A 24082-nucleotide genomic window follows, 5' to 3' on the forward strand; every position below is an offset into this window, starting at 1 on the left:
TGGTTGATGTCGTCTGTTATATCTTTTTGTTCTTCCGTTTTTCCTCTTATAGGCTTAAAGAACATCAAGATAGCACAGAAGCTGTCATCATGGTGCCTGCTGAAGTTTCAAACAGCAGTCTTTGAAATGAATAAGAGGAAGGAAATTTTTTTTGATGGGCGAATATAAATTCGTAGGTACTTTAAATGTAAGTAAATAAAAAGTTTTCTTCGGCTGTGCATTATCATCTTACAGAATTCCATTTCAGATTGCAGAAAGAAATACTTGTGTTCTAGAAAATCTATAACAGTAATAATTTTAGAGTTTTATAAATTATATTTTTTTTCATCAGTTAAGTGCTTTATTAATGTCAAAGGATCGATAAAATTAAAATTGAGATTCCATAAATTCGCATTTCTTGAACAATATCTAATGGTATCTCAAACAAAAAAAAAAAATAATAATAATAAATCAAAGTTATTTTCCGTGAATTAATGGAAAAGTATTTTGACACTGCTTTAATATAAATTAACAGTAAAAATGAATCTATTTGATCCATTCTTTAAACTTGTCATTTTAAATAAATATTGCATTATTAATTTATGTGCAGTGTTCATAAGTCTTTTGTCACTAAACATACAGTGTAATCTTGATATAAATTTAAACCCAGGGGCTCACATCTGGTGAGTATGGGTTTGGCACACCCAGGGTCCTGGGCTGGATATCATCATTCTTCTCTTTCTTGGTGATTCCTTTCTACTTTTCTCTCTCTCTCTCTCTCTCTCTCTCTCTCTCTCTCTCTCTCTCTCTCTCTCTCTCATGGTATCTTGGGAATTTTTTTTGGCTGGTGCAGCATAAACTTCATGCTTCCTTGCACCTTTTGGCTAATAATAATAACTATAGGGCTTCGCCCCCTTCTCTCTGTGCTTGCTTCTTTTGATAAAATAAAATACTTACAGAAGCTTTCGACTCTGTGTTTGTCTCTTCCTCAACTATGAATACATAAATACATTACTATATATATATATATAACACTGGTGTAGATACACCATAGAGAACTCTTAAAGAAAAACTACGATTGTAGTTTGGAACGCATCATTTCATCTGTATCTCATATTGTGCTCATCTTTCACAACAAGTTACCATGTATTTCACTACCTTGAATATGTAACGCTTTACTAATAGAGAAGACTATTGTCACTTCTCTGTGGGCACCACCACACAGATAGTACCGTTTCAAAGCTAGTTGGCTTTTCATCTGTGGGTGCCTTTCACACTACGATCGTAGTTTTTCTTTAATTGTGTCTATGGTGTATCTACACTGATATTATTAGCCATATGATGCAAGGAAGCCTAAGGCTTATGCTGCACCAGCCAAAAAAAATTTCCTGAGTTACCCTGAGAGAGAGAGAGAGAGAGAGAGAGAGAGAGAGAAGGATGATGATATCCAGCTCAGGACCCTGGGTTTGCCAAGCCCATACTCACCAGATGTGAGCCCCTAGGGTTAATATTATATTGATATAGAATCTTAAACTCTTATTATGCCTTATTGCATTTAGTTTATTTAAATCAATATGTTACATATGGAAAATAAGAATGGTACCGCATGGTCATGTTAGATAAACATAGCGTGTGATCACGATTAAAGACAGAAGCTTGTTTTACCACATTAAAACAAGCTTCTGTTAAGTATTTTTGTATTTGTTATATATCATCTCATAACCCGCATCTCTCTTCTCCCATTGGCTGAATAAATATCACTAGGAGAAAAATTATTTTAACGTATAGAAAGATAATTTTTTTTTTTTTTATGAAAACCCCAAACATGAAAGGTATCAAAACCTATAGTACTTTGTACCATGTATGGGTTGAAAGAGACATATGGGGGTGTGGGATGCCGGAAACTTTGCTCTAGAGACTAAACATGGGTTTCACTACTTCAGGCCTCCAATAAGCAAAGTGGTGGTATTGCACCGGTTGATGAGAGTCATCTACCACCTGTGTCTGAATAATTTTAACACCTGCAGTCTAGCTGAAAATAAAGTTTAACCAGTTTTTCCAATTTTTTAATATAAATATATAGTAATTAAGCAAGAATTTTTATATAAACAAATTTCATGTTCCCCCCCCCCCTCCAGTTTTACTATTTTGCCATCAGTGGCAAAATGGATTTAATGCTTTAAAAGGCAAATGTGCCATTACTGTAGGTTTTTTAAAATAATTTTGTACTTTAAAATAAAAATATTAAACAGCAATTCTTTATATACTTAAAAAATAAAATTTCAAACTGTCAATTTCTTATAATGGTATGCTTCCAAATAAGTTGCATAAACAGGAAATAAGGAACAACTCGATCATATAATCATATCCCACATAATTTGATGGCTGAGTGGTCGTTGTCATTGCAAGGGTACAAAATAAAAGCTTTGCTTTTCTCTATCAGGTATGCAATTAAGTTGTGCCTGGAAATCATTGTGTACGTGAAAAGCAACACCTTGGAAATTATTTTCCATTGAAATAGTGTAATGTGGCTGGGTTATATTCTGTACCAGATTCTGGGATCCTCCTTTCTCAATCCTTCAAGCATTACTACTTTGCATTTATGAACAACACAAGTGGATTTTACAGTACTGCAGTATAATTATGGCAAACACTAACTGTGGTCAGTAGCGGCAGCCTATAAAAATATACAAATTGTTTGTCAGTTCATGCACACTTTGTGTTATGCCTTTAGCAGTTTTTGCCATTCTAAATGGAATTTCTTCTGTGAAAGAATGTCACAAGTTGTTGCTTACAAAAATTTATAACTGAATATATGATATTTGACAAATATGGTAGCTAGTTCCTCACTTTCTCTCTCACAGGAAAATATTTAGTTTTGCAAGTTTTCTGTGTGCAGTTAACATTTCATTGATGTATTTTTAATTGCAACTCTAACTGAAGTGAGACAGAGGAGAAACTGAACATGTACAGTAATTACTGATGAATAACTACAGTAAACACTAGCTTTTATGGACTAATAAGGTAAGGGGTGTCTATTGCAAATTGTCCATTAAATTGAAAGGGTTTTTCCTTTTCAAAACCATTTGTATCCCACATGATTGAAAATATAAGCAGTTACTCTGTATGTGTATGCATTATAAATACTGAAAGGTAAATTTAAGGTAAACAGAGGCTTTCTTTTAATTGTTTAACTGGTGCTAGTCAAATTTTTTTCATCTGTCAACACATTTGCTGCAGCTGACACATGTAAGCATTCAAAAACCCTCCATGTGCTATGCCATAATGTATATAGGCAGTCATTCTTAAGTGGTCAATATATGATTGACGTAAAAGTAAAGGCACGTGAAATAGTCGTTCGATTATGTCAGCACACTGCCCGAACACTGGACTATTAGCAGCAATGGTTTGTTTTTGTTTATATCTTGGTACACATTTTTATTTGTTTTTTTTGCTTGTTTTGCTAGTTTACATACATGGAATAAATTTTTGATGAAATTGAGTTTTGTTTCGATTTACAGCTTAGCCCAAAAGTAACTGTTTGTTTTCAGCTGTGAATTCCAGAATTTTACTTTTAAACTATTAATTATGAATTTTAAGGATGTTATTTCTCAGTGTTGCAAAAATTTCTGCACATTGAGTGCACTCTATCAAATATAGTATGTGTTAAATCCATAAATTAGGTTTAGTGTGATGAATAGGTGATGTGGAACTTTTTTTTTATTTATTTTTTTTTTTTTGCTGATGCTTTATAAGCTTGCTTTCTTGCATAATTTTCCTCTACTAATAATAATAATTGAAGGATTATAGAACAGAAGAGAATACAATAGCTCAATGGTCCACATTGGTAGTTGAGCTCTATGAGGTATAGAGTTTCATTCTTCTAGTGTCTGTTGTGAAATTTTTGGTCTGCCATAAACTGTTTCTTTTTATGCTTCTTTTGAAGTACATAATCAACTCATGTTATTTCCAAAACATGAACTGATTGCACTGTAATTGATATTGTTTTTGTTTACAAATGTTTTAATATTTTACTGATAATACTTATGTTAAAAAGAATTTCATATAAAATTTCTCAAAATTATAGAACAAATAAATTTAAAAGATCTAATTTTTATCAGCTAGGAGTTTGGCTTGATGTTTAGTATTTATATAGAATCTGTTATTATCAGATACAATTTCATAAAATGCATTGTGAATTCTTGGTGATCCATATCTTAAAGGTTTAATAGCCTCAATTCTGCTTTCCCAGTTTGTATCAGATAAAGATTTTAGCATTTTTAGGATCACCCAACATTTTGTACTTGATTTTAAAAAATGGTAGCATTTTCGAATAATTTCAAAGAAATCACTATCCCAAAAGATATATTTTTTCCACATCATATATATAAATGAAGTGATGCTTAGTTTACCTGAATGAACTGAAAATACAAAAATAAAGTAGGTAATATAAAAACTATTGTACTTAACTTTTTAATTACATCAGTATGAAATGAGAAGTATTTAACTTTGGTTATAAAACCACCAGTAACAAGAATATGTAGTTCTACAGTTGTGAACAACATAGTCTACTGATCTATTCAAACCACATGCCTATGGGCATGTGCACAAATTGCCAAAATGTTGTGCACTAGTCGAAAAAGGGTGTACAGTGGGCAACATTTGGTTGTGAAATGTCACCGTCACATATGCATTTTGTTGAAAATAAAGTGAACTAAAAATTAAAATTTACTGTTTTTGTATTAGTAAGTATACAAAAACTACCTACTTATAAATAACTACCTACTTATCCCTGCTGTCAAAATTTGTGTATATCATTGACAAAATTCCATGAATTGTTCTAGCAGCCCATATGCACTGCTCAAAAAAAACACGATGTCTTTGTCTGTACAATTACTCTCAGGTTTTTCTCCTATTAGTATTAATAGTGGTGACGATTCAACAAGTTAGCACATTTATACAGCACCAACCACACACACACAAAAAAAAAAAAAAAAAAAATGCTTCCTATATCATCTGTCCAGTCAGTCCCTCTAATAGTTTGTCTTGTTCTTCCTTGAATTTATTCAAACTGCCCACTAGTACAATACCAGATTGAAATTTGTTCTAATAACCAACTACCAGCTGGCCAAAGGCAAATTTCTGCAAATATTTTTTAATTTATGCTTCCTCCTGTGTATTAGTCGAAGAAAAGGTTTAAAACCTTAGTCCTCTCCTTGCAGGTGCTTAGTCTCCAGATTCTCTACTTTGCAGAACTGAAACCTTTCCTGGTAAGAACACCTTTTTGTTCCCTTCACTAATCTCATTGCACTTCTCTGCACCTATTCCAACAGGTCCACAACCCTCCTAAAATGCTTCTGGACCTGGATGCACTACTCAAGATGTAATCCAACCATTGCCTTCTACAGCAGGATACTCAACCCTTTATCTCTACTGACAAAATTCCTCTATGTCATTGACAAAACTCTGAGTTTCCCTCCCAGCCTGTCTGCACCTCTCAGAGAACTTCAAATCTGACTGCACAATTACCCCAAGGTCTTTTTCTTTTTCCACTGCCCTCAGCATAGTACTGCACAGTTGTTACATTGTTAATCTGGGATTACTGTTATCCATAGGCAGTAATTTTCTTTTATCAGTGTTAAAACTTCATTAGCTTTAGTAGAGGCATATGATGCAAGAAAGCAAGCTTATACAGCATCATCAAAAAAAAAAAAAAAAACACTTCCCATTTCACCCATCCATTCTCTCCAAAAGCTTGTCCAGTTCTTCCTTGAATTTATAAAAACTTCTATAACAGATGGAAGTTTTTCCAGCAATCAACTACCCTCTGGCTAAATGCAAATTTCTGCACAAATATTCTACAACTGTCTTTCCTCAATTTGAATTTATGCCTCCTCAGGTTCGTGATCTGAGCAAGCGGAAGAATCCCATCAGTATTCAGAGTGCTCAACCCATTCAAGGCCTTATGCACCTCAATCAGATCACCTTGCAGGTGCCTAGTCTCCAGCCACTGCAATTTGCAGAACTTAAGCCTTTCTTGGTAAGAGGACCCCCATCATTCCCTTCACCAATCTAGTTGCCCGTCTCTGTATACGCTCAAGCAACTCAACATCCTTCCTAAAATGAGGCCTCCAGACCTGTACGCAGTACTCAAGGTGTGGCTTGACCATTGCCTTATACAAAGGGATAATCACCTCCTTATCCCTGCTAGCAAAATTCCTGTATATCATTGACAAGACTCCCCATGATTTGCTCTGGCAGCCTGTCTGCACTGCTCTTCATATTTGACTGCACAGTTACCCCAATTTTAATTTAGCACTTCTCAGTCCAAACTCCTAAGTTGCCTACATCTCGTTGCAGTAGCATAACCTGATTACTGCCATTAACCACCCTGCCACTCTTTGTATCCTCTGCAAACTTAGACATCAAACTTCATATGCCTTCATCAATATTAACAAACACAGAAAATAACAATGGACACAGCGCATAGCCCTGTAGAAGTCCACTGACTACATTAGACCATGAAGAGCAGTACTACATATAGCCTGAAATAGCTAATTGATAATTATTCTGTCTTCTCCCACATAACCATCACTTTATTTGTAGCAGAAACTTGTTCCTATTGCCACACTGCTCCAGTTTGTACAGTACTCTTTTATATGCAATAGTATCAAAAGCTTCTCTGAAATCCAAGTATACAATGTCAAATTTATTTTTTGCAACCATTTCCTTTGTTACTGCATCATTAGTATCCAATCAGATTGGTCACGCAAGATCACCTGAGAAAATACAGCTGCAAGTTACAGGCGCCGAAAAAAACGATAAGTTTTTGCTTTTTATTTACATAATTGTTATTTTATATTGTACTTAATACGTAGTCTTATAGTTCTAATTATGCTGGTTATTTTTATTTTAATTTGTATAAACAGTTTTGGTAGATATACGTAATACTTTATAAAACCGTTATTTCATTCGAATATTGCAGGCATTGTTTTTGTATATAGTGATAGGGAATTCAAATTTTTAATTGAGGTAGTTAGGTAGTTCTAACGTATAATTATAGAAACAGTAATACGCTTCACTGTTTCTATTAGATAGCGTAGTATTGACATTTAATTTAATTTATTGATCTTATTAATTTAAAATATCATGCCCCAAACTAGAGCAGCAAAGCAACTGGCACAAAGTGGCAGGAGTGCTGTAACTCGTGGGAGAACTGAGGGGGGCAATTCTCCAACGCATCACAGCCTAAAAAAATGTGCAACTTGTGAAATGTTTGCCGAACTATCTGGAACGGAACATGATATTGCCATGGGGGATGTCTTTGTGTGCACGCGATGTAAGGAGTGTAAGGAAATCAGGCGACAACTCAGCGTTGTTATGGGCCTATATGAGAGTTTGAAGGACAGGGTGGATGCCCTCGAAAGATCTAAATTGAGGGGCCCATCAGGCTCTCAGCTGCCCACATCAATGCCAGAGCTTGCACTTGGTCATCACGCAACACAGCGGCAACCCCCAAGGCAGATTGCGCTGATCTCAAAGGAACTAGTAGTTGTTGGTGACTGTATTGTCAGGGAAACGGGAAATATATTGTGTAAAAAGGATAGGTGGAACAGGACCAGGGTATGTCTGCCAGGGGCAAAGGTTGATGACGTTGTAGAGCAGATATCATCTTTTAAGGGCACAAAAGGTGATATAGTTGTACACATTGGCACTAATGATATCAAGAGTAGGAGACCGGCAGAATTACTTAACAAGTACAGGTCACTGTTGAAAAAAAGCCGTGAAGTATGGTTGAATTTGAAAGTGTCTGCAATTCTGCCCAGACACGATAGGAGGGAGTATATGATGAGAGCCTTGTCGATCAATTCGGCCCTGGAAAGATTGTGCAAGGCTCAAGGGGTAGAATTTTTTTCAGCCTGGACTGTACTTGTTAACAGGAGAGATTGCTTCTACAGGGACGGGATACACTTAAATAGAAAGGGTGCAAGAATATTTGCTGATGCTATCGAGTCAGTGTTAGGTGGGTCGGAAAACTGATAGCTTGGGGGGATACAAGGACTAATAGTTTAACAGTAGCCATAGGCAGAGGTGAAGGTGATTCTTGCACAACTTCTATTAGAATAAGTAGCGACCTGGAGCGAGGGGTGTTGGGGGTTTCAGGGACGGATGTCAGTCATCGTGAAACAGGTGGGTATATGGGATGTGTTAGAGTGGCTGGGAATAGGAATACGTGCATGTATACCAATGCTAGAAGTATAGTAAATAAATTTGATGAATTTGAAGTGTTGGTCAAGACATCAAAGGCGGATATTGTTGGGATATCAGAGACGTGGTGTCACCCAGATACAAGGAATACCGAACTGGAATTTGGGGAGTACAATGTGTACAGAAAGGATAGACAGGATAGGAAGGGAGGAGGTGTTATGATGTTAATAAAGAAAAATATAAAATCAAAAGAAGTGCGTCCAGTTGATATAGATGAACAGTGCACTGTTGAGTCAGTTTGGTGTGACATAAGCACTGCCAAAGCAAAAATTAGAGTAGGAGTGTGTTATAGGCCTAATGACTTGAATGAGTACAATGAACAGTTGTACAGAGAAATAGAGTGGGCTAGTAAATCGGAATGTCTTATAATGGGGGATTTTAACTTCCCAGATATTGACTGGAACTTGTGGGTTGGGCACTTACACACTAGTCAGACTTTTGTGGATTTATTGGATGATTGTTTTCTGCAGCAGCATGTTCGAGAGGCAACCAGAGAAAGTAATACTCTTGATCTGGTTATCAGCAGTGATCATTCATGTATTAGGAATTTGCAGATTAAAGAACCACTAGGTGGCAGTGATCACAGTCTACTGACGTGGGATTTACTTAAAGATTTAATTACCATCAGGGGTAAAGGAAAGGGTTTTTGCTTCCGTAAAGGCGAGTACAATGGTCTCCGACAGTTTTTAAATTCTGTACAGTGGGATCAACTGATGATGTTACCAACAGTAAATTCTAAGTGGGAAGCATTCAAGGAATTAATTGTGGAAGCTACTAAAAGTTTCATACCTATTAAGAAATATTGTTCAAGGTTTAGGCCTAAATGGTTGTCAAATGAACTAATGAGACTCGTAACAGAGAAGAAGAATGCATGGGATGCATATAAATTATCAAGCGACTCAGAAGCCTATGGCAGATATAAGTTAATCTGTAATCAGGTCACAAAGGAGGTTCGGCAGGCGAAGGCAGATTACGAGAAATCCTTGGCAAAAGATGCTAAGAAAAACAGCAAGGATTTCTTTACTTATATAAACTCTAAAAGGAAGGGGATGAATCTGATTGGTCCACTTGACATCGATGGTTCGACTGTTGATGATCCTGCTCAGATAGCAAACAAACTGAATAAGTATTTTGCATCTACATTCACACGTGAGGAATTATTAAGGTTTGAAAATGGCAGAAGGTTATCAAATTGTAGCAGGGTGCTTAATGATCTTGTAATAACTGAGAGCAAAGTGGAAGAGAAATTGTTGAAGTGAAACGTAAGAAAAGCACCTGGGGTGGATGGGATCTATCCAGTTATATTAAAGGAGGCGGCAAGGCAACTAAGCAAACCCTTAGCCATAATTATGAGAGTATCCTTGGACTCAGGGGAGGTTCCCACGGACTGGAGATGTGCAAATGTATCGCCAATTCACAAAGGGGGGGATCGAAGGGTGACACGAGTAATTACAGACCAGTTAGTTTAACTTCTGTTCCGGGTAAAATAATGGAGTCGCTGGTTAAAGATGCATTGCAGGATCATCTAGACAAGACTGCAGCAATAATTCAGACACAGCATGGGTTTGTTAAGGGAAAGTCTTGTCTGAAAAATTTGATAGAAGATTATGATGTGGTTACAAAGGAACTGGATGCAAAAAACGATTTTGATATATATTTGGATTTCAGGAAAGCTTTTGACACTGTTGCGCATGGAAGACTATTGTACAAATTGGAGCAGAATGGTATTAAGGGTAAGTTGCTACAATGGATAAAAGGATGGTTAAGTGCGAGAAGACAGAGGGTGGTAATCAATGGGTGCTACTCTTCTTGGACTAATGTTATTAGTGGAGTCCCACAGGGTTCGGTGTTAGACCCACTGTTGTTTTGTATATTTATCAATGATATTGATGAAGGTATATCAGGCTTAATGTCGAAGTTTGCAGATGATACAAAGGTTGGCAGGGTTGTTAATGACCGTAATGGCAGTCTGCTACTGCAACAGGATCTAGATAATTTGGGCAGATGGGCTAAGAAGTGGCAACTGAAGTTTAACCTTGACAAATGCGAAGTACTGCATATGGGTAGAAATAACCCCAGAGAAACGTACCAACTGTGTGGTACTACACTTAAGGTGGTTGAAAATGAAAAAGACCTGGGAGTAATTGTGCAGTCAGATATGAAGTTCTCTGAGCAATGCAGACAGGCTGCCAGGGCAGGTCATGGGGTTTTGTCAATGATATATAGGAATTTTGCTAGCAGGGAAAAGGAGGTGATTATCCCTCTGTATAAGGCAATGGTCAGGCCACGCCTTGAGTACTGCGTACAGGTCTGGAGACCTCATTTTAGGAAGGATGTAGATTTACTTGAGCGGGTACAGAGAAGGGCAACAAGATTGGTGAGGGGAATGAAGGGATCCTCTTACCAAGAGAGGCTTAAGTTCTGGAAATTGCAGTGGCTGGAGACTAGGCACCTGCGCGGTGATCTGATTGAGGTATATAAGGCCTTGAATGGATTGAGCACGCTGAATTCTGATGGGATCCTTCAACTTGTTCAGATTACGAACCTAAGGGGGCATAAATTCAAATTAAGAAAAGACAGATGTAGAATAGATGTGCGGAAATTTGCCTTTAGCCAGCGGGTGGTTAATTGCTGGAACAAACTTCCATGTGTCGTTGTGGAAGTTGATAGGTTGAATAAATTTAAGGAGGAACTGGACAGGCATTTGGAGGGAATGGTGTGATTTTTTTTTTTTTTTTTGGCCGATGCTGCATAAGCTCATACATTTGCTTTCTTGCATCACATGCCACTACTACTACTACTACTACCTCTTAACAAATCCATGCAGTGACTTCCCTATAATTGCTTTCTTGTCTAGATGGTCCTATGTTGCTTCTTGGTCCAGTGACTCCACTGTTTTCCCTGAAACAGAAGTCATGCTTACTGGTCTGTAATTACTCAAATTTTCCTTTGATCCTCCTTTGTGAATTTGGATACTTTTGCATATCTCCAATCCATAGGGATCTCCCCTGAATTCAAGAATGTCCTTATAATTATGGCTAAGGGTATGTTTACCTCTTTTACTGCTTCTTTTAATAATTAAAATTGATCCCATAAGTCCTAGGTGTGTTATTTGCTTTTAGCTCCAATAGTATCTCATCTACTTTCTTCTCACTTATCAAAAAATCATTTAGCTCGCAGTTATAAGTTGATATACTTCTGGTATCTAAAAAATATTTTTCAGAGCTTAAACATAGATGCAAAATATTTTAACTTTTCAGCAGAAAACTGAACATGATATAGTTATGCCTTTCATATCTAGATGGCCAATGTGGTGCCTCTTTCCTTCTCGTGTTAATGTAAGTAAAGAATTTTTTGCTACTTTTCTTTTCATTCTTAGTCAAAGACATCTCATAATGTCTTAGCATGTCTAACCTAGTTACTTGATTGCAGACTAGTTTGTACTTATTGTAGGTTCTGTGTCCTCTCCTAATTTATATTCATACCTTGTATTTTCTTCTTTTCTACTATAGTCATCAATTAGTCTGATGTTCATTTAGGTCTCTTATAGTATCTCTTAGTTGTTATATATCTGTTATATATTTTTACTTACCATAGGCTATATCTGTACTTACTATGTTCTCTGCTAATTTATATTCTTCACATGAATTTTTCTTCTCTGCCACTAGTCTTATTGATTCATCTGATCTCTGTTTAAGTTTCTTAGCAATATCTCTTAGTTGATTTAAAAAGAATAGTAGCTTCTATGATTACTTCCCTGACTGCTTCTCATTTAGAATTTGCATTTGGTTCCACTGACGGGAGGAAATTTAAAAATTGTGTACAACCATTCTAGTTACCTTTACAAAGGCAAAATCCCTTCTCTTTGCCCTTGACAGTTGTTATAGCTTTTATTATCTACCACATGAATATATTGTGACCACTGATGATAATCAGCTCATGTGTATTGCTTTCTCTCGTTGCCTCTCTCTAACTTGCTGGTTTAGAAAACAGTCATTCAGTAAATTCAGAAACTTGCTACTGTGCGAATGACAAACCTACAAGTTCCAGTCAATATCTTAAAAGTTAATTATAAGGCATTCTGATTTACTGGTCCATCTTGTTTTTCTAAATAGTTATTTGTTATTCTCACCACAGTCATTTGGCCTTAACACACTCCTTAATAAACATTTTTGTTTTTTTGTCTTTTGTTTACATATGTCACACACCAGACTGACTCAACATTTCACTGGCCACTCATGACAACTGGGTGTACTGCCTTAGATTCTAAGTGCATCTTAACCAAGAGCATAACTACACCTGTCCTTGTGTCTCTGTCCTTTCTATACACATTGTACTCCCCATATTCAAATTCCACATCCCTTATGTGTGAGTTGTACCAAGTCTCCAATAACCTTACAGTATGCATTTGATCACCTAACCACTACTTCAAATTCAAGTTTGTTTAATATACTCTTAGCATTAGTGTACACTCAACTATAAAAGCACCTGTTCTTGCTCTTAGTAGCCCTAACACAGCCCACTTATTTTCTTACCCTGTGGGGAATCCCAGCAGCCTTGTGATCCTTGACACTTTGCTTTCCATGTGCTGCATATCCAGTTAGAAGTAGTTTAAGAATCAGTTGCACCTTTGCCTGCTGCTGCTGCTCCTAATGTAATTAATCTGGGTACCACCCCCTCCCAAGCTAGCAGTTTTCCAACCAACTTAATACCACTTGGTAGCATTGGCAAATATTCTTGCACCCTCTTCTATTTTATCCGGCAATAGTGACACCCAGAATGCTGAAAATGGTGGTAGGTCACCTGACAGATGCCAGACTTTCTCTTTAATTTTTTGAAATTTTTTTTGATTTTCTGACTTCTCTTTGAACAGTGGTAACATTCTGTCTTTTTTTAATGGATTGCAGTACTTATTGTATGCACTTTTCAGTTTTAAGAAAATATTAAACATTTTAAAACATGCTTATTAGTTTTACACCTTTTATTTAAAAAAAAAAAATTAATTCTGCTGACACTTGCAAAAAATTATTTTACACGTTAAATAGTAATAGTATATAATGCCATATAATACAAGGAAGCCACAGGGTTTTGCTTCACTGGCAAAAAAAAAACAAAAAAAACAACATCCAACAAAGTAGATAAGAAAACACAAATTATATGTTTCCCTTCTCACACAGGTAAGTATCCAGTTGACCTTTGAATTTATTCAAAATGTCCACCTGAACTACCTGCAAGGGCAACTTGGTCCAGCTATGAATGACATGCTGTCTAAAAGAAAACTTCCTACAATTTAATCTAAACCTCAAATCCTGTAATTTGAATTTATGACCCTAGTTCTGGAATTCTTTAGAACACTAGAATTCCACCTTCATTCATTTTACTAATCCCTCTCAAAGTCCTTATAGACCTCAATCAGGTCATCTCTGAAGTGCCTAGTTGCTAAACTCTGTAGCCCACATAATCAGAGTTTTTCTTCATATGGTCATCCTTCTATCGATCTCACCATTCAAGTTGTCTGTCTTTGGACCCTTTCAAGAAGCTTAATATCTTTTTCTCAGATAAGGTCTCCATACTTGAACACAGTATTCCAAATGTGGTCTTACAATTACCTTATACAGTGGGGTTATGTCCTCCCTATCTCTACAAAATAGTGTTTGATAAATCATTGATTGGACACCATGAGCTTACCTACCTGCATGTTTACACTGTTCAGAAAACTTCCTATCTGCCCATATTGTAATTCCCAGATTCCTTTTTTCTTTCTCCACTGTTTTTAATTCAACCCAGTGCTGGATTAAGGCACGAGCTTATAGCGCATTTGCCCAATGTTCCGTTCTTTAAGGGGTGCCAAAAATAGAAGAACAATCAGGCAAGAAAAATATATAAATACCTAGTAAAAGGGTGCAGAAAAATCTTTCTGCCCAGGGCGTGGGGGAATACCTTGGTCCGGCTCTGATTCAACCCCACCAAGTGTATAATTTATTTGTGGGTTGCTATTCCCAAGTGTTAGACCTTTGCATTTAGCAGTATTAAAGCTAGTTGCCACTTCTCTGATCATCTTTGAAGTCTGCTCAATAATCCTGAAGGAGTGCAGCTTGGCACACTGATCATTAACAACTCTACCAATCTTTGTCATATGCAAATTTTGACATTACACCTTCTATCCCTTTGTCAATGTCATTTATGAAAATGAGAAACACAGTGGTCCAAGAACCAATCCTTGAGAGATCCCACTCCTGATGTTACACCAATCTGAAGAATATCCATTAATCACAACCTTCTGCCCTGCAGCCACCCAGCAATCCACCTTAGAATCTTACCAGTAATCCCAACCTGTTCAAGCTTATACAATAATCTCTCATGTGGGATTGAGTGAAATGCTTTGCTAAAATCCAAACAAACTATGTCGAAATTATTCTTAAATCCAGCTCATGAGTAACTGTTTCCAAATAGCATATTAAGTTAGTTAAGCGGCATTTACCCTTAACAAAGCTCTGTTGTGTGTCCTTCAGAATGCCATATCTATCTAAATATCCCTGGATTCCACCCTTAATCACTGCCTCTAAGATTTTTCCTACCACTGAAGTCATATAGAAAGATCAGTTTCTCATTTTCTTCCTTTCTCAGTTTAAAAGACCATTAAGTTCACAAAATTTCAAACACTGTACATGAGCTTATATTTCTGCTTATTATGTATATATTAAATTTTTTAAAAAAATTAAATTATATTTGATACCATTAATTAACTTCTATTTTCTAATTTGGTGCACTTAAGAGCATGCAAAATTTGAAACTACGTATCTTGTTTCCTGCATTGCAGTGGCCATCTTGAGAGAATACTGGGTTAGAAAATAATAATAAATCTTTTAAAAATAACTAGAATAAGAATATATGTTTATCGAACTAGTGGGAGAAGTAAAACGAGTACCCTGAAACTTGAAACAAACACAGCATCAGTGCTTGTTTGGTATCATGCTGCTCTTCAAGCAAAAATCCAAATAGTTGCAATTATGGTAGCTGGTACAATTCCTTCAAAAGTTTTATATGAGGCATTACTTTTCAGTCTTTGTGTATGTATGCATGTGAGTGCACATATATGTGTGTAATATAATTATATATGTATGATGTATTAGTATCCTGCTTGTAAAGCATTTTTATTGTTTGTTTCAGATAAAGTTCCAGGGTTGCAAAATCTTGGAAATTCTTGTTTTCTAAATGCTGTTCTTCAAGCTCTAGCATCTTGTCCTTCATTTATTAAATGGCTCAGTTGTGTCACTAGTGGAAAAATAAGCAATGGTGGTGGGGACAACAGCTTTAGTTTAGCTATTGCTTTGCTTTCTGTGTTAAAAGGTGTGTATATTATAACTGAGATTTATTTATCTCTAAAAGATGTTTAGTTTACAAAATAATGTAACATAAACTTCCATCGCTGTTCTTTAAGAATGTCTTCAAAAAAATTTTTTAAGTGATTTTGAGCAAATATAATTTTAAACTTGCTTTCAGATATTGTTAGGCTCTGTAAATGGAAATTGTGATAATCAATGCATACCTTTTTATTCCACAAAATAGCCACATTAACTTTAGAATATGTGCAGCTTATAGAGATGTATCTATTGTTAAAATTTGTTTTAACAATAGATATATCGTTTATAAGCAACTAGTGAATTGCCTAGCAGATGTGTGTATTTTATGGAGGAACTAATGAGCAGTTTCTTCTTCTTAGTTCTTTTGCCAGCATGTTATTAGTCATGAAGACTTGTTTGGTACATTTTTCTGGATTCAGAAATCGCATTTTGGATTCACTACGTTAATCCCCAAAATGCTGTATGTAGTAAAACAGTGTATTTTTCAATTAATTTTAAAGTATTTTACATCACATAATCATGTTGAATCTGGAGAAAAAATTTGGAAAGCATCTATGAGAGTACAGTGCCTAGTGAAACTATCCTGTCTCCACTTCACTCATCACTTTCAAGGTGTGCAAAAATTGCAGAATGAAAGGGAACGCTCAAAAGTTCCTTTTGAAATAAAATGCTAATGTATTGAAAGAAAAAGGGTAGTTTGCATTTTCACAGCTTATTTGCCAAGTACAGTAATTCCTCTATATTCATGAGGGATAGGTTCCTAAAATTGTGGAAGATGAAGATTTTCCATTAATAATTATTTACGTTATTTGTTATGTGGAAGGCTGGCATCATATTTATAATTACAAATATCTTAGCCATGGCAATGGATATCCATCATCATTCTTCTCTTTCGTGGTGATTCCCTTTCTCTCTCTCTCTCTCTCTCTCTCTCTCTCTCTCTCTCTCTCTCTCAGGGTAACATGGAAATTTTTTTGGCTGGTGTAGCATAAGTCTCAGGCTTCCTTGCACCATATGGCTAATAATAATAATTATTTTTGTGCTTGTCATTGCTTGGTGAAATTGTCTCCACATAGTCATCATTTTCAAGGAGTGGAAAAATTGCAGAACAAAATGGAACATTCAAAAGTTATTTTTGATATAAATGCTAAGCTATTGAAAGAAAGAGTAGCTTGCATTTTCACAGCTTATTTCTGCCAAATACAGTAATTTCTCGATATTCATGGGTGTAGGTTCCTAAAAGTGTGGAAGATGAAGATTTTCTATAAATAATTCTTTACATTATTTATTATATGGAAGGCTGGCATCGTATTTGTAATTACAAATATCATAGCAACAGCAATGGATATCCATCATTATTGTTGTGATGGATATCCATCACAACAATAATGCCATTGTTGTTGCCATTACCTGATTTGGGTTCTTAAAGTATATAAGACTTTGGTGAGGAACTCTGGTTAAGGCAACTTACACAGAGAGAGAGACAACTGAAAAAAAAAAGTTATCACTTATGTTAATTTGGTAACGTATTTACTTTATGTCCTAATTGTAAAAACACTGCTGAGTTGATTACCTTCTCACATATACATTATTGGTTACATTTGTAGCAAAGTGAAGCAATTGCATTTTGAATGGGCAGATTTGACTGTGCTGAGTGTATATGTGACTGTGAATGAATGTAGAAAATTCACTACTGAGTTAAAAATTGAAGGGGCGAAAAGCTATTTTTATGAATAATGGGGGAGAGAGGAAAAAAAATTTGCATGTTTTTTTTTCACAGATATTATTTTAAAAAAACACAATCAGCAACTAGCTTTCATGATGTTATGTTAGTTTTGCATTTAGTGCAAGTGAAGCTGAAATGCACTTAGTTTCTGAAGAGAAAGCTTTATCATCATTATAACAAAGGAACTGGATGTGAATAATGTTGACACCATGAACTTAGACTTCAACAAAGCTTTTGACAATGTTCTTCAAGGAAGTCTTCTGTACAGATTGAAGCAGTGTGACATTAGGGGCAATTTACAGTTATGGATAAAGAGATAGTTGAGTGAGATATGACACAGTGTTTATTATTAAGCACTGCTACTCTTGAACTAATATTATTCTGGAGTCCTCCAGGGTTCAGGGCCATGACCATTGTTTTCTATATTAATGATACTGATAAAAGTTCTCAATTTGAATTTATGCCTCCTCGGGTTCGTAATCTGAAGAATCCCATCAGTATTCAGAGTGCTCAACCCATTCAAGGCCTTATATACCTCAATAAGATCACCTCGCAGGTGTCTACTCTCCAGGTGCTGCAATTTGCAGAACTTAAGCCTTTCTTGGTAAGAGGACCCCTTCGTTCTCTTCACCAATCTTATTGCCCTTCTCTGTACACACTCAAGCAACTCAACATCCTTCCCAAAATGAGGCCTCAGGACCTGTACGAAGTAATCAAGGTGTGGCCTGACCATTGCCTTGTACAATCGGATAATCATCTCATTGTCCCTACTAGCAAAATTCCTATATATCATTGACCTGTCAGCACAGGTCAATGATATCCTGGCAGGTCACTGACCTCCATTACCTGCCCTGGCAGCCCATCTGCACTTCTCAACGAACTTCATTTTTGACTGTACAATTACCCCCAGGTTTTTTTCACTTTCCACTTCCCTGAGTGTAGAACCACACAGTTGCTATGTTTCTCTTGGGTTATTGCTACGCTCAATGTTAAACTTCAGTTGCCACTTCTCAGCTCATTTGTCCAACTTATCTAGATCCAGTTGGGTTTGGAGTAGCATACTGTCTTTACTGTTGTTAACAACCCTGCCAACCTTTGTATCATCTGAAAACTTGGACATTAATCCTGATATACCTTCATCGATAACATTTATGAAAACACAAAACAGCAATGGGCCCAGCACCGAACCCTGGGAAACTCCACTAATAACATTTGTCCACGAAGAGCAGTGTCCTGATTACCACTCTTTGTCGTCTCCCACTCAACCATCCTTTTATCCATTGTAGCAACGTACGCTTAATGCCATACCTCTCCAATTTGTATAGCAATCTTCCATGTGCAACAGTATCAAAAGCTTTCCTCAAATCCAAGTATATGATATCAAAATTATTTTTGACATTTAGTTCCTTTGTAACCATATCATAGTATCCAATCAAATTGGTCAGACAAGACCTTCCTTTAACAAACTCATGCTATGTTTTAACTATTACTGCAGTCTTGTCTAGATGATCCTGCAATGCTTTTTTAACCAGTGATTCCATTATTTTCCCTGGAACACAAGTTAAACTAACACGTCTATATTTACTTGTCACCTTATGAACCCCCTTTGTGAATTGGTGATACATTTGCACACCTCTAGTCCATAGGAACCTCCCCTGAGTCCAAGGAAGCTCTCATAATTATGACTAAGGGTTTGCTTCCTTCCTTTGTTGCCTCCTGTTTAATATAACTAGATAGATCCCATCACCCCAGGCACCTTCCTTATGTTTAACTTCGACAATTTCTCCTCCACTTTGCTCTCAGTTATTACAAAATCACTTAGCTCCCTGTTAGAGTTTGATAAACTTCTGGCATTCCCCTCATTGAATAACTCCTCGTGTGAATGTAGATGCAAAATATTCATTTAGTTTATTAGCTACCTGAGCATGATCATCAATAGTCAACCCATCTATGTTAAGTGGTCCAATCTGATTCATCCCTTTCCTTCTAGAATTTACATAAGTAAAGAACTCTTTGCTGTTTTTCTTTGCATCCTTTGTAAAGATTTCTCGTAATCTGCCTTTGCTTGCCTAACCTCCTTTGTGACTTGATTGCAGATAAGCTTGTATCTGTCATATGCTTCTATGTCACCTCATAATTTATATGCATCCCATACACTTTTCTTCTTTGCCACAAGCCTCATTAATTCATCTGACATCCATTTAGGCCCGAATCCTGAACAGTATTTCTTAGTTGGAATGAAAAACCTAGTACCCTCCAAGATTAAGTCGCTGAAGTCTTCTCATTTAGAATTCAACGTTGATAACATCATCAGTTGATCCCACTGTACAGAATTTAAAAACTGTCTGAGACCCCCATAGTCACCTTTATGAAAGCAATAGCCCTTCCCTTTAGTCTTGATGGTAGTTACATCTTTAAGTCATTCCCATATCAGTACATTGTGATCACTGTAACCTAGTGGTTCCTTTATCTGCAAATTCTTAATGCTTGATTAATCACCGCTGATAATCAAATCAAGAATATTACTCCCTCTAGTTGTCTTTCAAACATGCTTCTATAGAAAACAGTTATCCAATAAATCCAAAAAAGTCTTGCTAGTGTGCGAGTGACTAATCCACAAGTTCCAGTCAATATCTGGAAAGATAAAATCCCCATTATAAGAAATTCTGATTTAAAGGCCCAGTATATTTCTCTGCACAATTGCTCATTATACTCATCAGATTCATTAGGTCTATAACCTATTCTCATTTTTCCTTTCACAGTGCTTATCTCACACCAAACAGATTCAATGTTGCATTGTTCACCAACATCAATTGGATGCACTTAGATTTTATGTGTTTCTTAACTAACAGCATAACCCCACCTCCCTTCCTGTCTATCCTTTCTGTACACATTGTACTCCCCAAATTCCAATTCTACACTGCCTATATCTGTGTGACACCACGTCTCTGATATCCCAACAATATCTGCCTTTGATGTCTTGACTAGCACTTCAAGCTCATCAAGGCGCCTCTGTAGCCAGGTGGGAAGGAGCAGCAGTGCGTAGCACACGCTTCTTGATTAGACCGGGGTTCGAACCCGTCACCACTAAATACAGAGGATGCGGAAAGGTTAGGGAATGACCAACGCATATCCCGGAGCAATATGGCCTTAATTGTTAATGCTCCTAAAAACCAAATAACAAACATCAAGCTCGTCATATTTATTAACTATATTCCTAGCATTGGTGTACATGCAAGTATACATGCACCTGCTCCTTGCCACCCTAACACAGCCCATGTATTTAGTTGTTCCACTATGACTCCCAGCAGTCCTGGAAATCTCCACTGCCTTGCTTTCCATGCTGATGCTCATTCTAATAGAAGCAGTGCAAGAATCACTTTTCCCTCTGCCAATGGCTACTATTAACCTTTTAGTTTGTGTATCCCCCTCCCAAGCTAGCAGTTTTCCGATCCAGCTAACACTGCCTCGATAGCATCAGCAAATATTCTTGCACCCTTTCTATTTAAGTGTACCCCATCCCTGTAGAAGCAGTCTCTCCTGTCACCAAGCACAGACCAGGCTGAAAAAAACTCTACTCCTTGAGCCTTACATAGTCTCTCCAGGGCCAAATTGATCGACAAGGCTGTCATCATATACTCCCTCCTATTGTTTCTGGGCAGAATTTCAGACACTTTCACATTCAACCCTAACTCGTGCCTTTTTTCAACATTGACCTGTACTTGTTGAGTAAATCTGCAGGTCTCTTACTCGTAATGTCATTAGTTCCAGCGTGCACAACAATATCACTTTTTGTGCCCTTAAAAGATAATATCTGGTCTGCAACATCATTAACTTTTGCCCCTGGCAGACATCCCCTGGCCTTGTTCCACCTATCCTTCTTGCATAATATATTATCCCTGTCTCCCTGACAATAGAGTCACCAACAATAACTAGTTCCTGTGGGACCAGCGCATTCTGTCTTGGAGATTGCCTCTGTGTAGCCTGATGCACAGGAGTGAGCTCTGCCATTGAGCTGGGCAGCTCAGAGCTTGATGGGCCCTCATATTAATTTCTTTGAGAGCATTTACCCTACATCTCAAGCTCTCATAGATGCCCATCAGAATGCTGAGTTGGCACCTAATTTCTCGACACTCTAGGCATCTAGCACACAAAAGACATCCTCCTTGGCTACATTATGTTCTGTTTTAGAAAGTTTAGAAAATTCAGCAAACATTTCACACTTCGCACATTTTTTGAGAATGTGATGTGTTGGAGAATTGTCCTCTTCATTTCTACTCTGAGTTACAGCACTCTCGCTGGTCTGTGATCTTTGGTTTGCAGCTCTAGTCTGGGTCATGATTTCTGTTTAAATACAGTTTAATTAACAATGAAATTTAATAAGATTAATAAATATTCTTGATTAATTGATAATACTATACTAAGCTAACAGATTTCTAATACAGTGCTTCATATTACATTATCTAGTTTTATTTTATACCTTACGCTATCAGCTCGAGATATATACATGTTATGCTATTTCTTATTGATTACAATGTGGCAGCTAGTTCAATAATATTGGCGCCAACACCGGGAATCGTAATTTCCAAAAAATCACTAGTTTAATTCAAAATAAGAAGCTAACAAATGCTACTAAACCCATTTAATATCTTTGTAAAACACAATGTAGTATGATAATTAATGAAGAATATGGTAAAACTATCAAAAATACTTATCCCTTAACAGCAGCCAAAAATCCACTGACTGTTCTCTTCCGCGATCAGTGTCCCATCAAGGTTGGAAGGGTTGGCAGGCTTGGCATTAGTAGATTCATACAATGCAAGAAAGTAAGCTTATACAGCATCAACCTAGAAAAAAAAAAAAACAAAAAAAATCCTTCCTATTTCACCTATCAGTTCCCTCCAAAAATTTTTCCAGTTCTTCCTTGAATTTATTTAAGCTATCAACTTCCACAACGACCGATGGAAGTTTGTTCCAGCAATCAACCACCTGCTGGCTAAAGGAAAATTTCCGCACATACATTCTACAACTGTTTTTCCTCAATTTAAATTTATGCATCCTCAGTGAGTCAACCCCATGGGCTCACATCTGGTGAGTATGGGCCTGGCACACCCAGGGTCCTGAGCTGGATATCATCATTCTTCTCTTTCTTGGTGATTTCTCTCTCTCTCTCTCTCTCTCTCTCTCTCTCTCTCTCTCTCTCTCTCTCTCTCTCTCTCTCTCTCTCTCTCTCTCTCTCTCACAGGGTAACTCAATTTTTTTTTTTTTTTTTTTTTTTTTGGCTGGTGCGGTATAAGCCTCGGGTTTCCTTGCACTATATGGCTAATAATAATAATAAACTTCTTAGGAGAAACGATGATGAAATAGAGTACCATTATTCAGATCGAAAACATCACAACCGGGCAAATCCCCATCAGGAGAGGAATCCTTCAGGGAGATGCCCTGAGCCCATTGTAGTTCTGTCTAGCACTTAACCTGCTATCCACCATGCTCAACAGCATTAGTATTAGCATTTAGCATTAGTAGAGGCATATGATGCAAGAAAGCAAGCTTATGCAGCATCAGCCAGAAAAGAAAAAAAAACTTCCAATTCACTCCTCCGTTCGTTCGAAATACCTGTCCAGCTGAGCCTTAAATTTATTTAGGCTATCAACTTCCAGAACAAGGAATGGAAGTCTGTTCCACCAACCAACTACCCGCTGGCTAAAGACAAATTTCCGGACATCTATCCTACATCTTTCCTCAATTTGAATTTATGCCCTCTCAGGTGATTATTCTGAACAAGAGACAGAATCCCATCAGCATTGAGCATGCTCAAACCATTCAAGGCTTTATACACCTCTATCAGATCACCTCTCCGGTGCCTAGTCTCCAGACACTATAATTTGCAAAACTTAAGCCTTTTTTCGTAAGTGCAACCCTTTGTTCCATTCACTAACCGTGTTGCCCTTCTCTGTACTCGTTCCAGCAGCTCTACATCCTTCTTGAAATGAGGCCTCCAGACCTGTATACAGTACTCTAGGTGTGGCCTGACCATTGCCTTATACAAGGGAATAATCACCTCCTTATCCCTGCTAGAAAAATTCCTGTATATCATTGATAAGACACCATGAGCTGCTCTTGCAGCCCGTCTGCACTGCTCAGAGAACTTCATATCTGCCTGCACAATTACCCCCGGGTCCTTTTCATTCTCTACCACTGTCAGTGTAGTACCACAGAGTTGATACATTGCTCTGGGGTTGCTGTTTCCCATATGTAGTACTTTACATTTGTCAATGTTAAACTTCATTTGCCACCTCTCAGCCCATCTGCTCAACCTTTCCAGATCCTGTTGCAGCAGCATAGCATCAGTAGTTTCCTTAACAACACTGCCAAATTTTGTATTGTCTGCAAACTTGGACATTAAGCTTGATATACCATCATCAATATTATTTATAAATACAGAAAACAATAATGGACCCAACACCTGAACCCTGAGGGACTCCACTAATAACATTAGTCCACGACGAGCAGTGTCCATTGATTACTACTCTCTGTCTTCTCCCCCTCAACCACCCCTTTATCCATAGCAGCAATTTGCCTCCAATGCCACACTGCTCCAATTTGTGCAGCAATCTTCCATGTGCAACAGTATCAAAAGCCTTTCTAAGATCCAAGTATATAATATCAAAGTTATTCCCTGCATCCAGTTCTTTTGTGACTGCATCATAGTATCCAATCAAATTGGTCAGGCAAGACTTCCCCC

At 37.1% G+C, this 24082-nt stretch overlaps 1 protein-coding gene across 1 annotated transcript in view; it reads left to right on the forward strand.

Moving 5' to 3' along the window:
- The window catches only part of Usp30 (ubiquitin specific protease 30), a 268673-nt gene that overhangs the window by 74965 nt on the left and 169626 nt on the right, over positions 1 to 24082 (forward strand). The window contains exon 2 of the mRNA XM_090381070.1: positions 15418 to 15597. Coding sequence (XP_090237196.1) covers positions 15418 to 15597 — 180 coding nt within the window. The remainder of the gene's footprint in view (positions 1 to 15417; positions 15598 to 24082) is intronic.

The sequence above is a fragment of the Mastigoproctus giganteus genome, chromosome 9, assembly GCF_048544385.1.
Source record: "Mastigoproctus giganteus isolate SK-2022 chromosome 9, ASM4854438v1, whole genome shotgun sequence".
NCBI lineage: Eukaryota > Metazoa > Arthropoda > Arachnida > Uropygi > Thelyphonidae > Mastigoproctus > Mastigoproctus giganteus.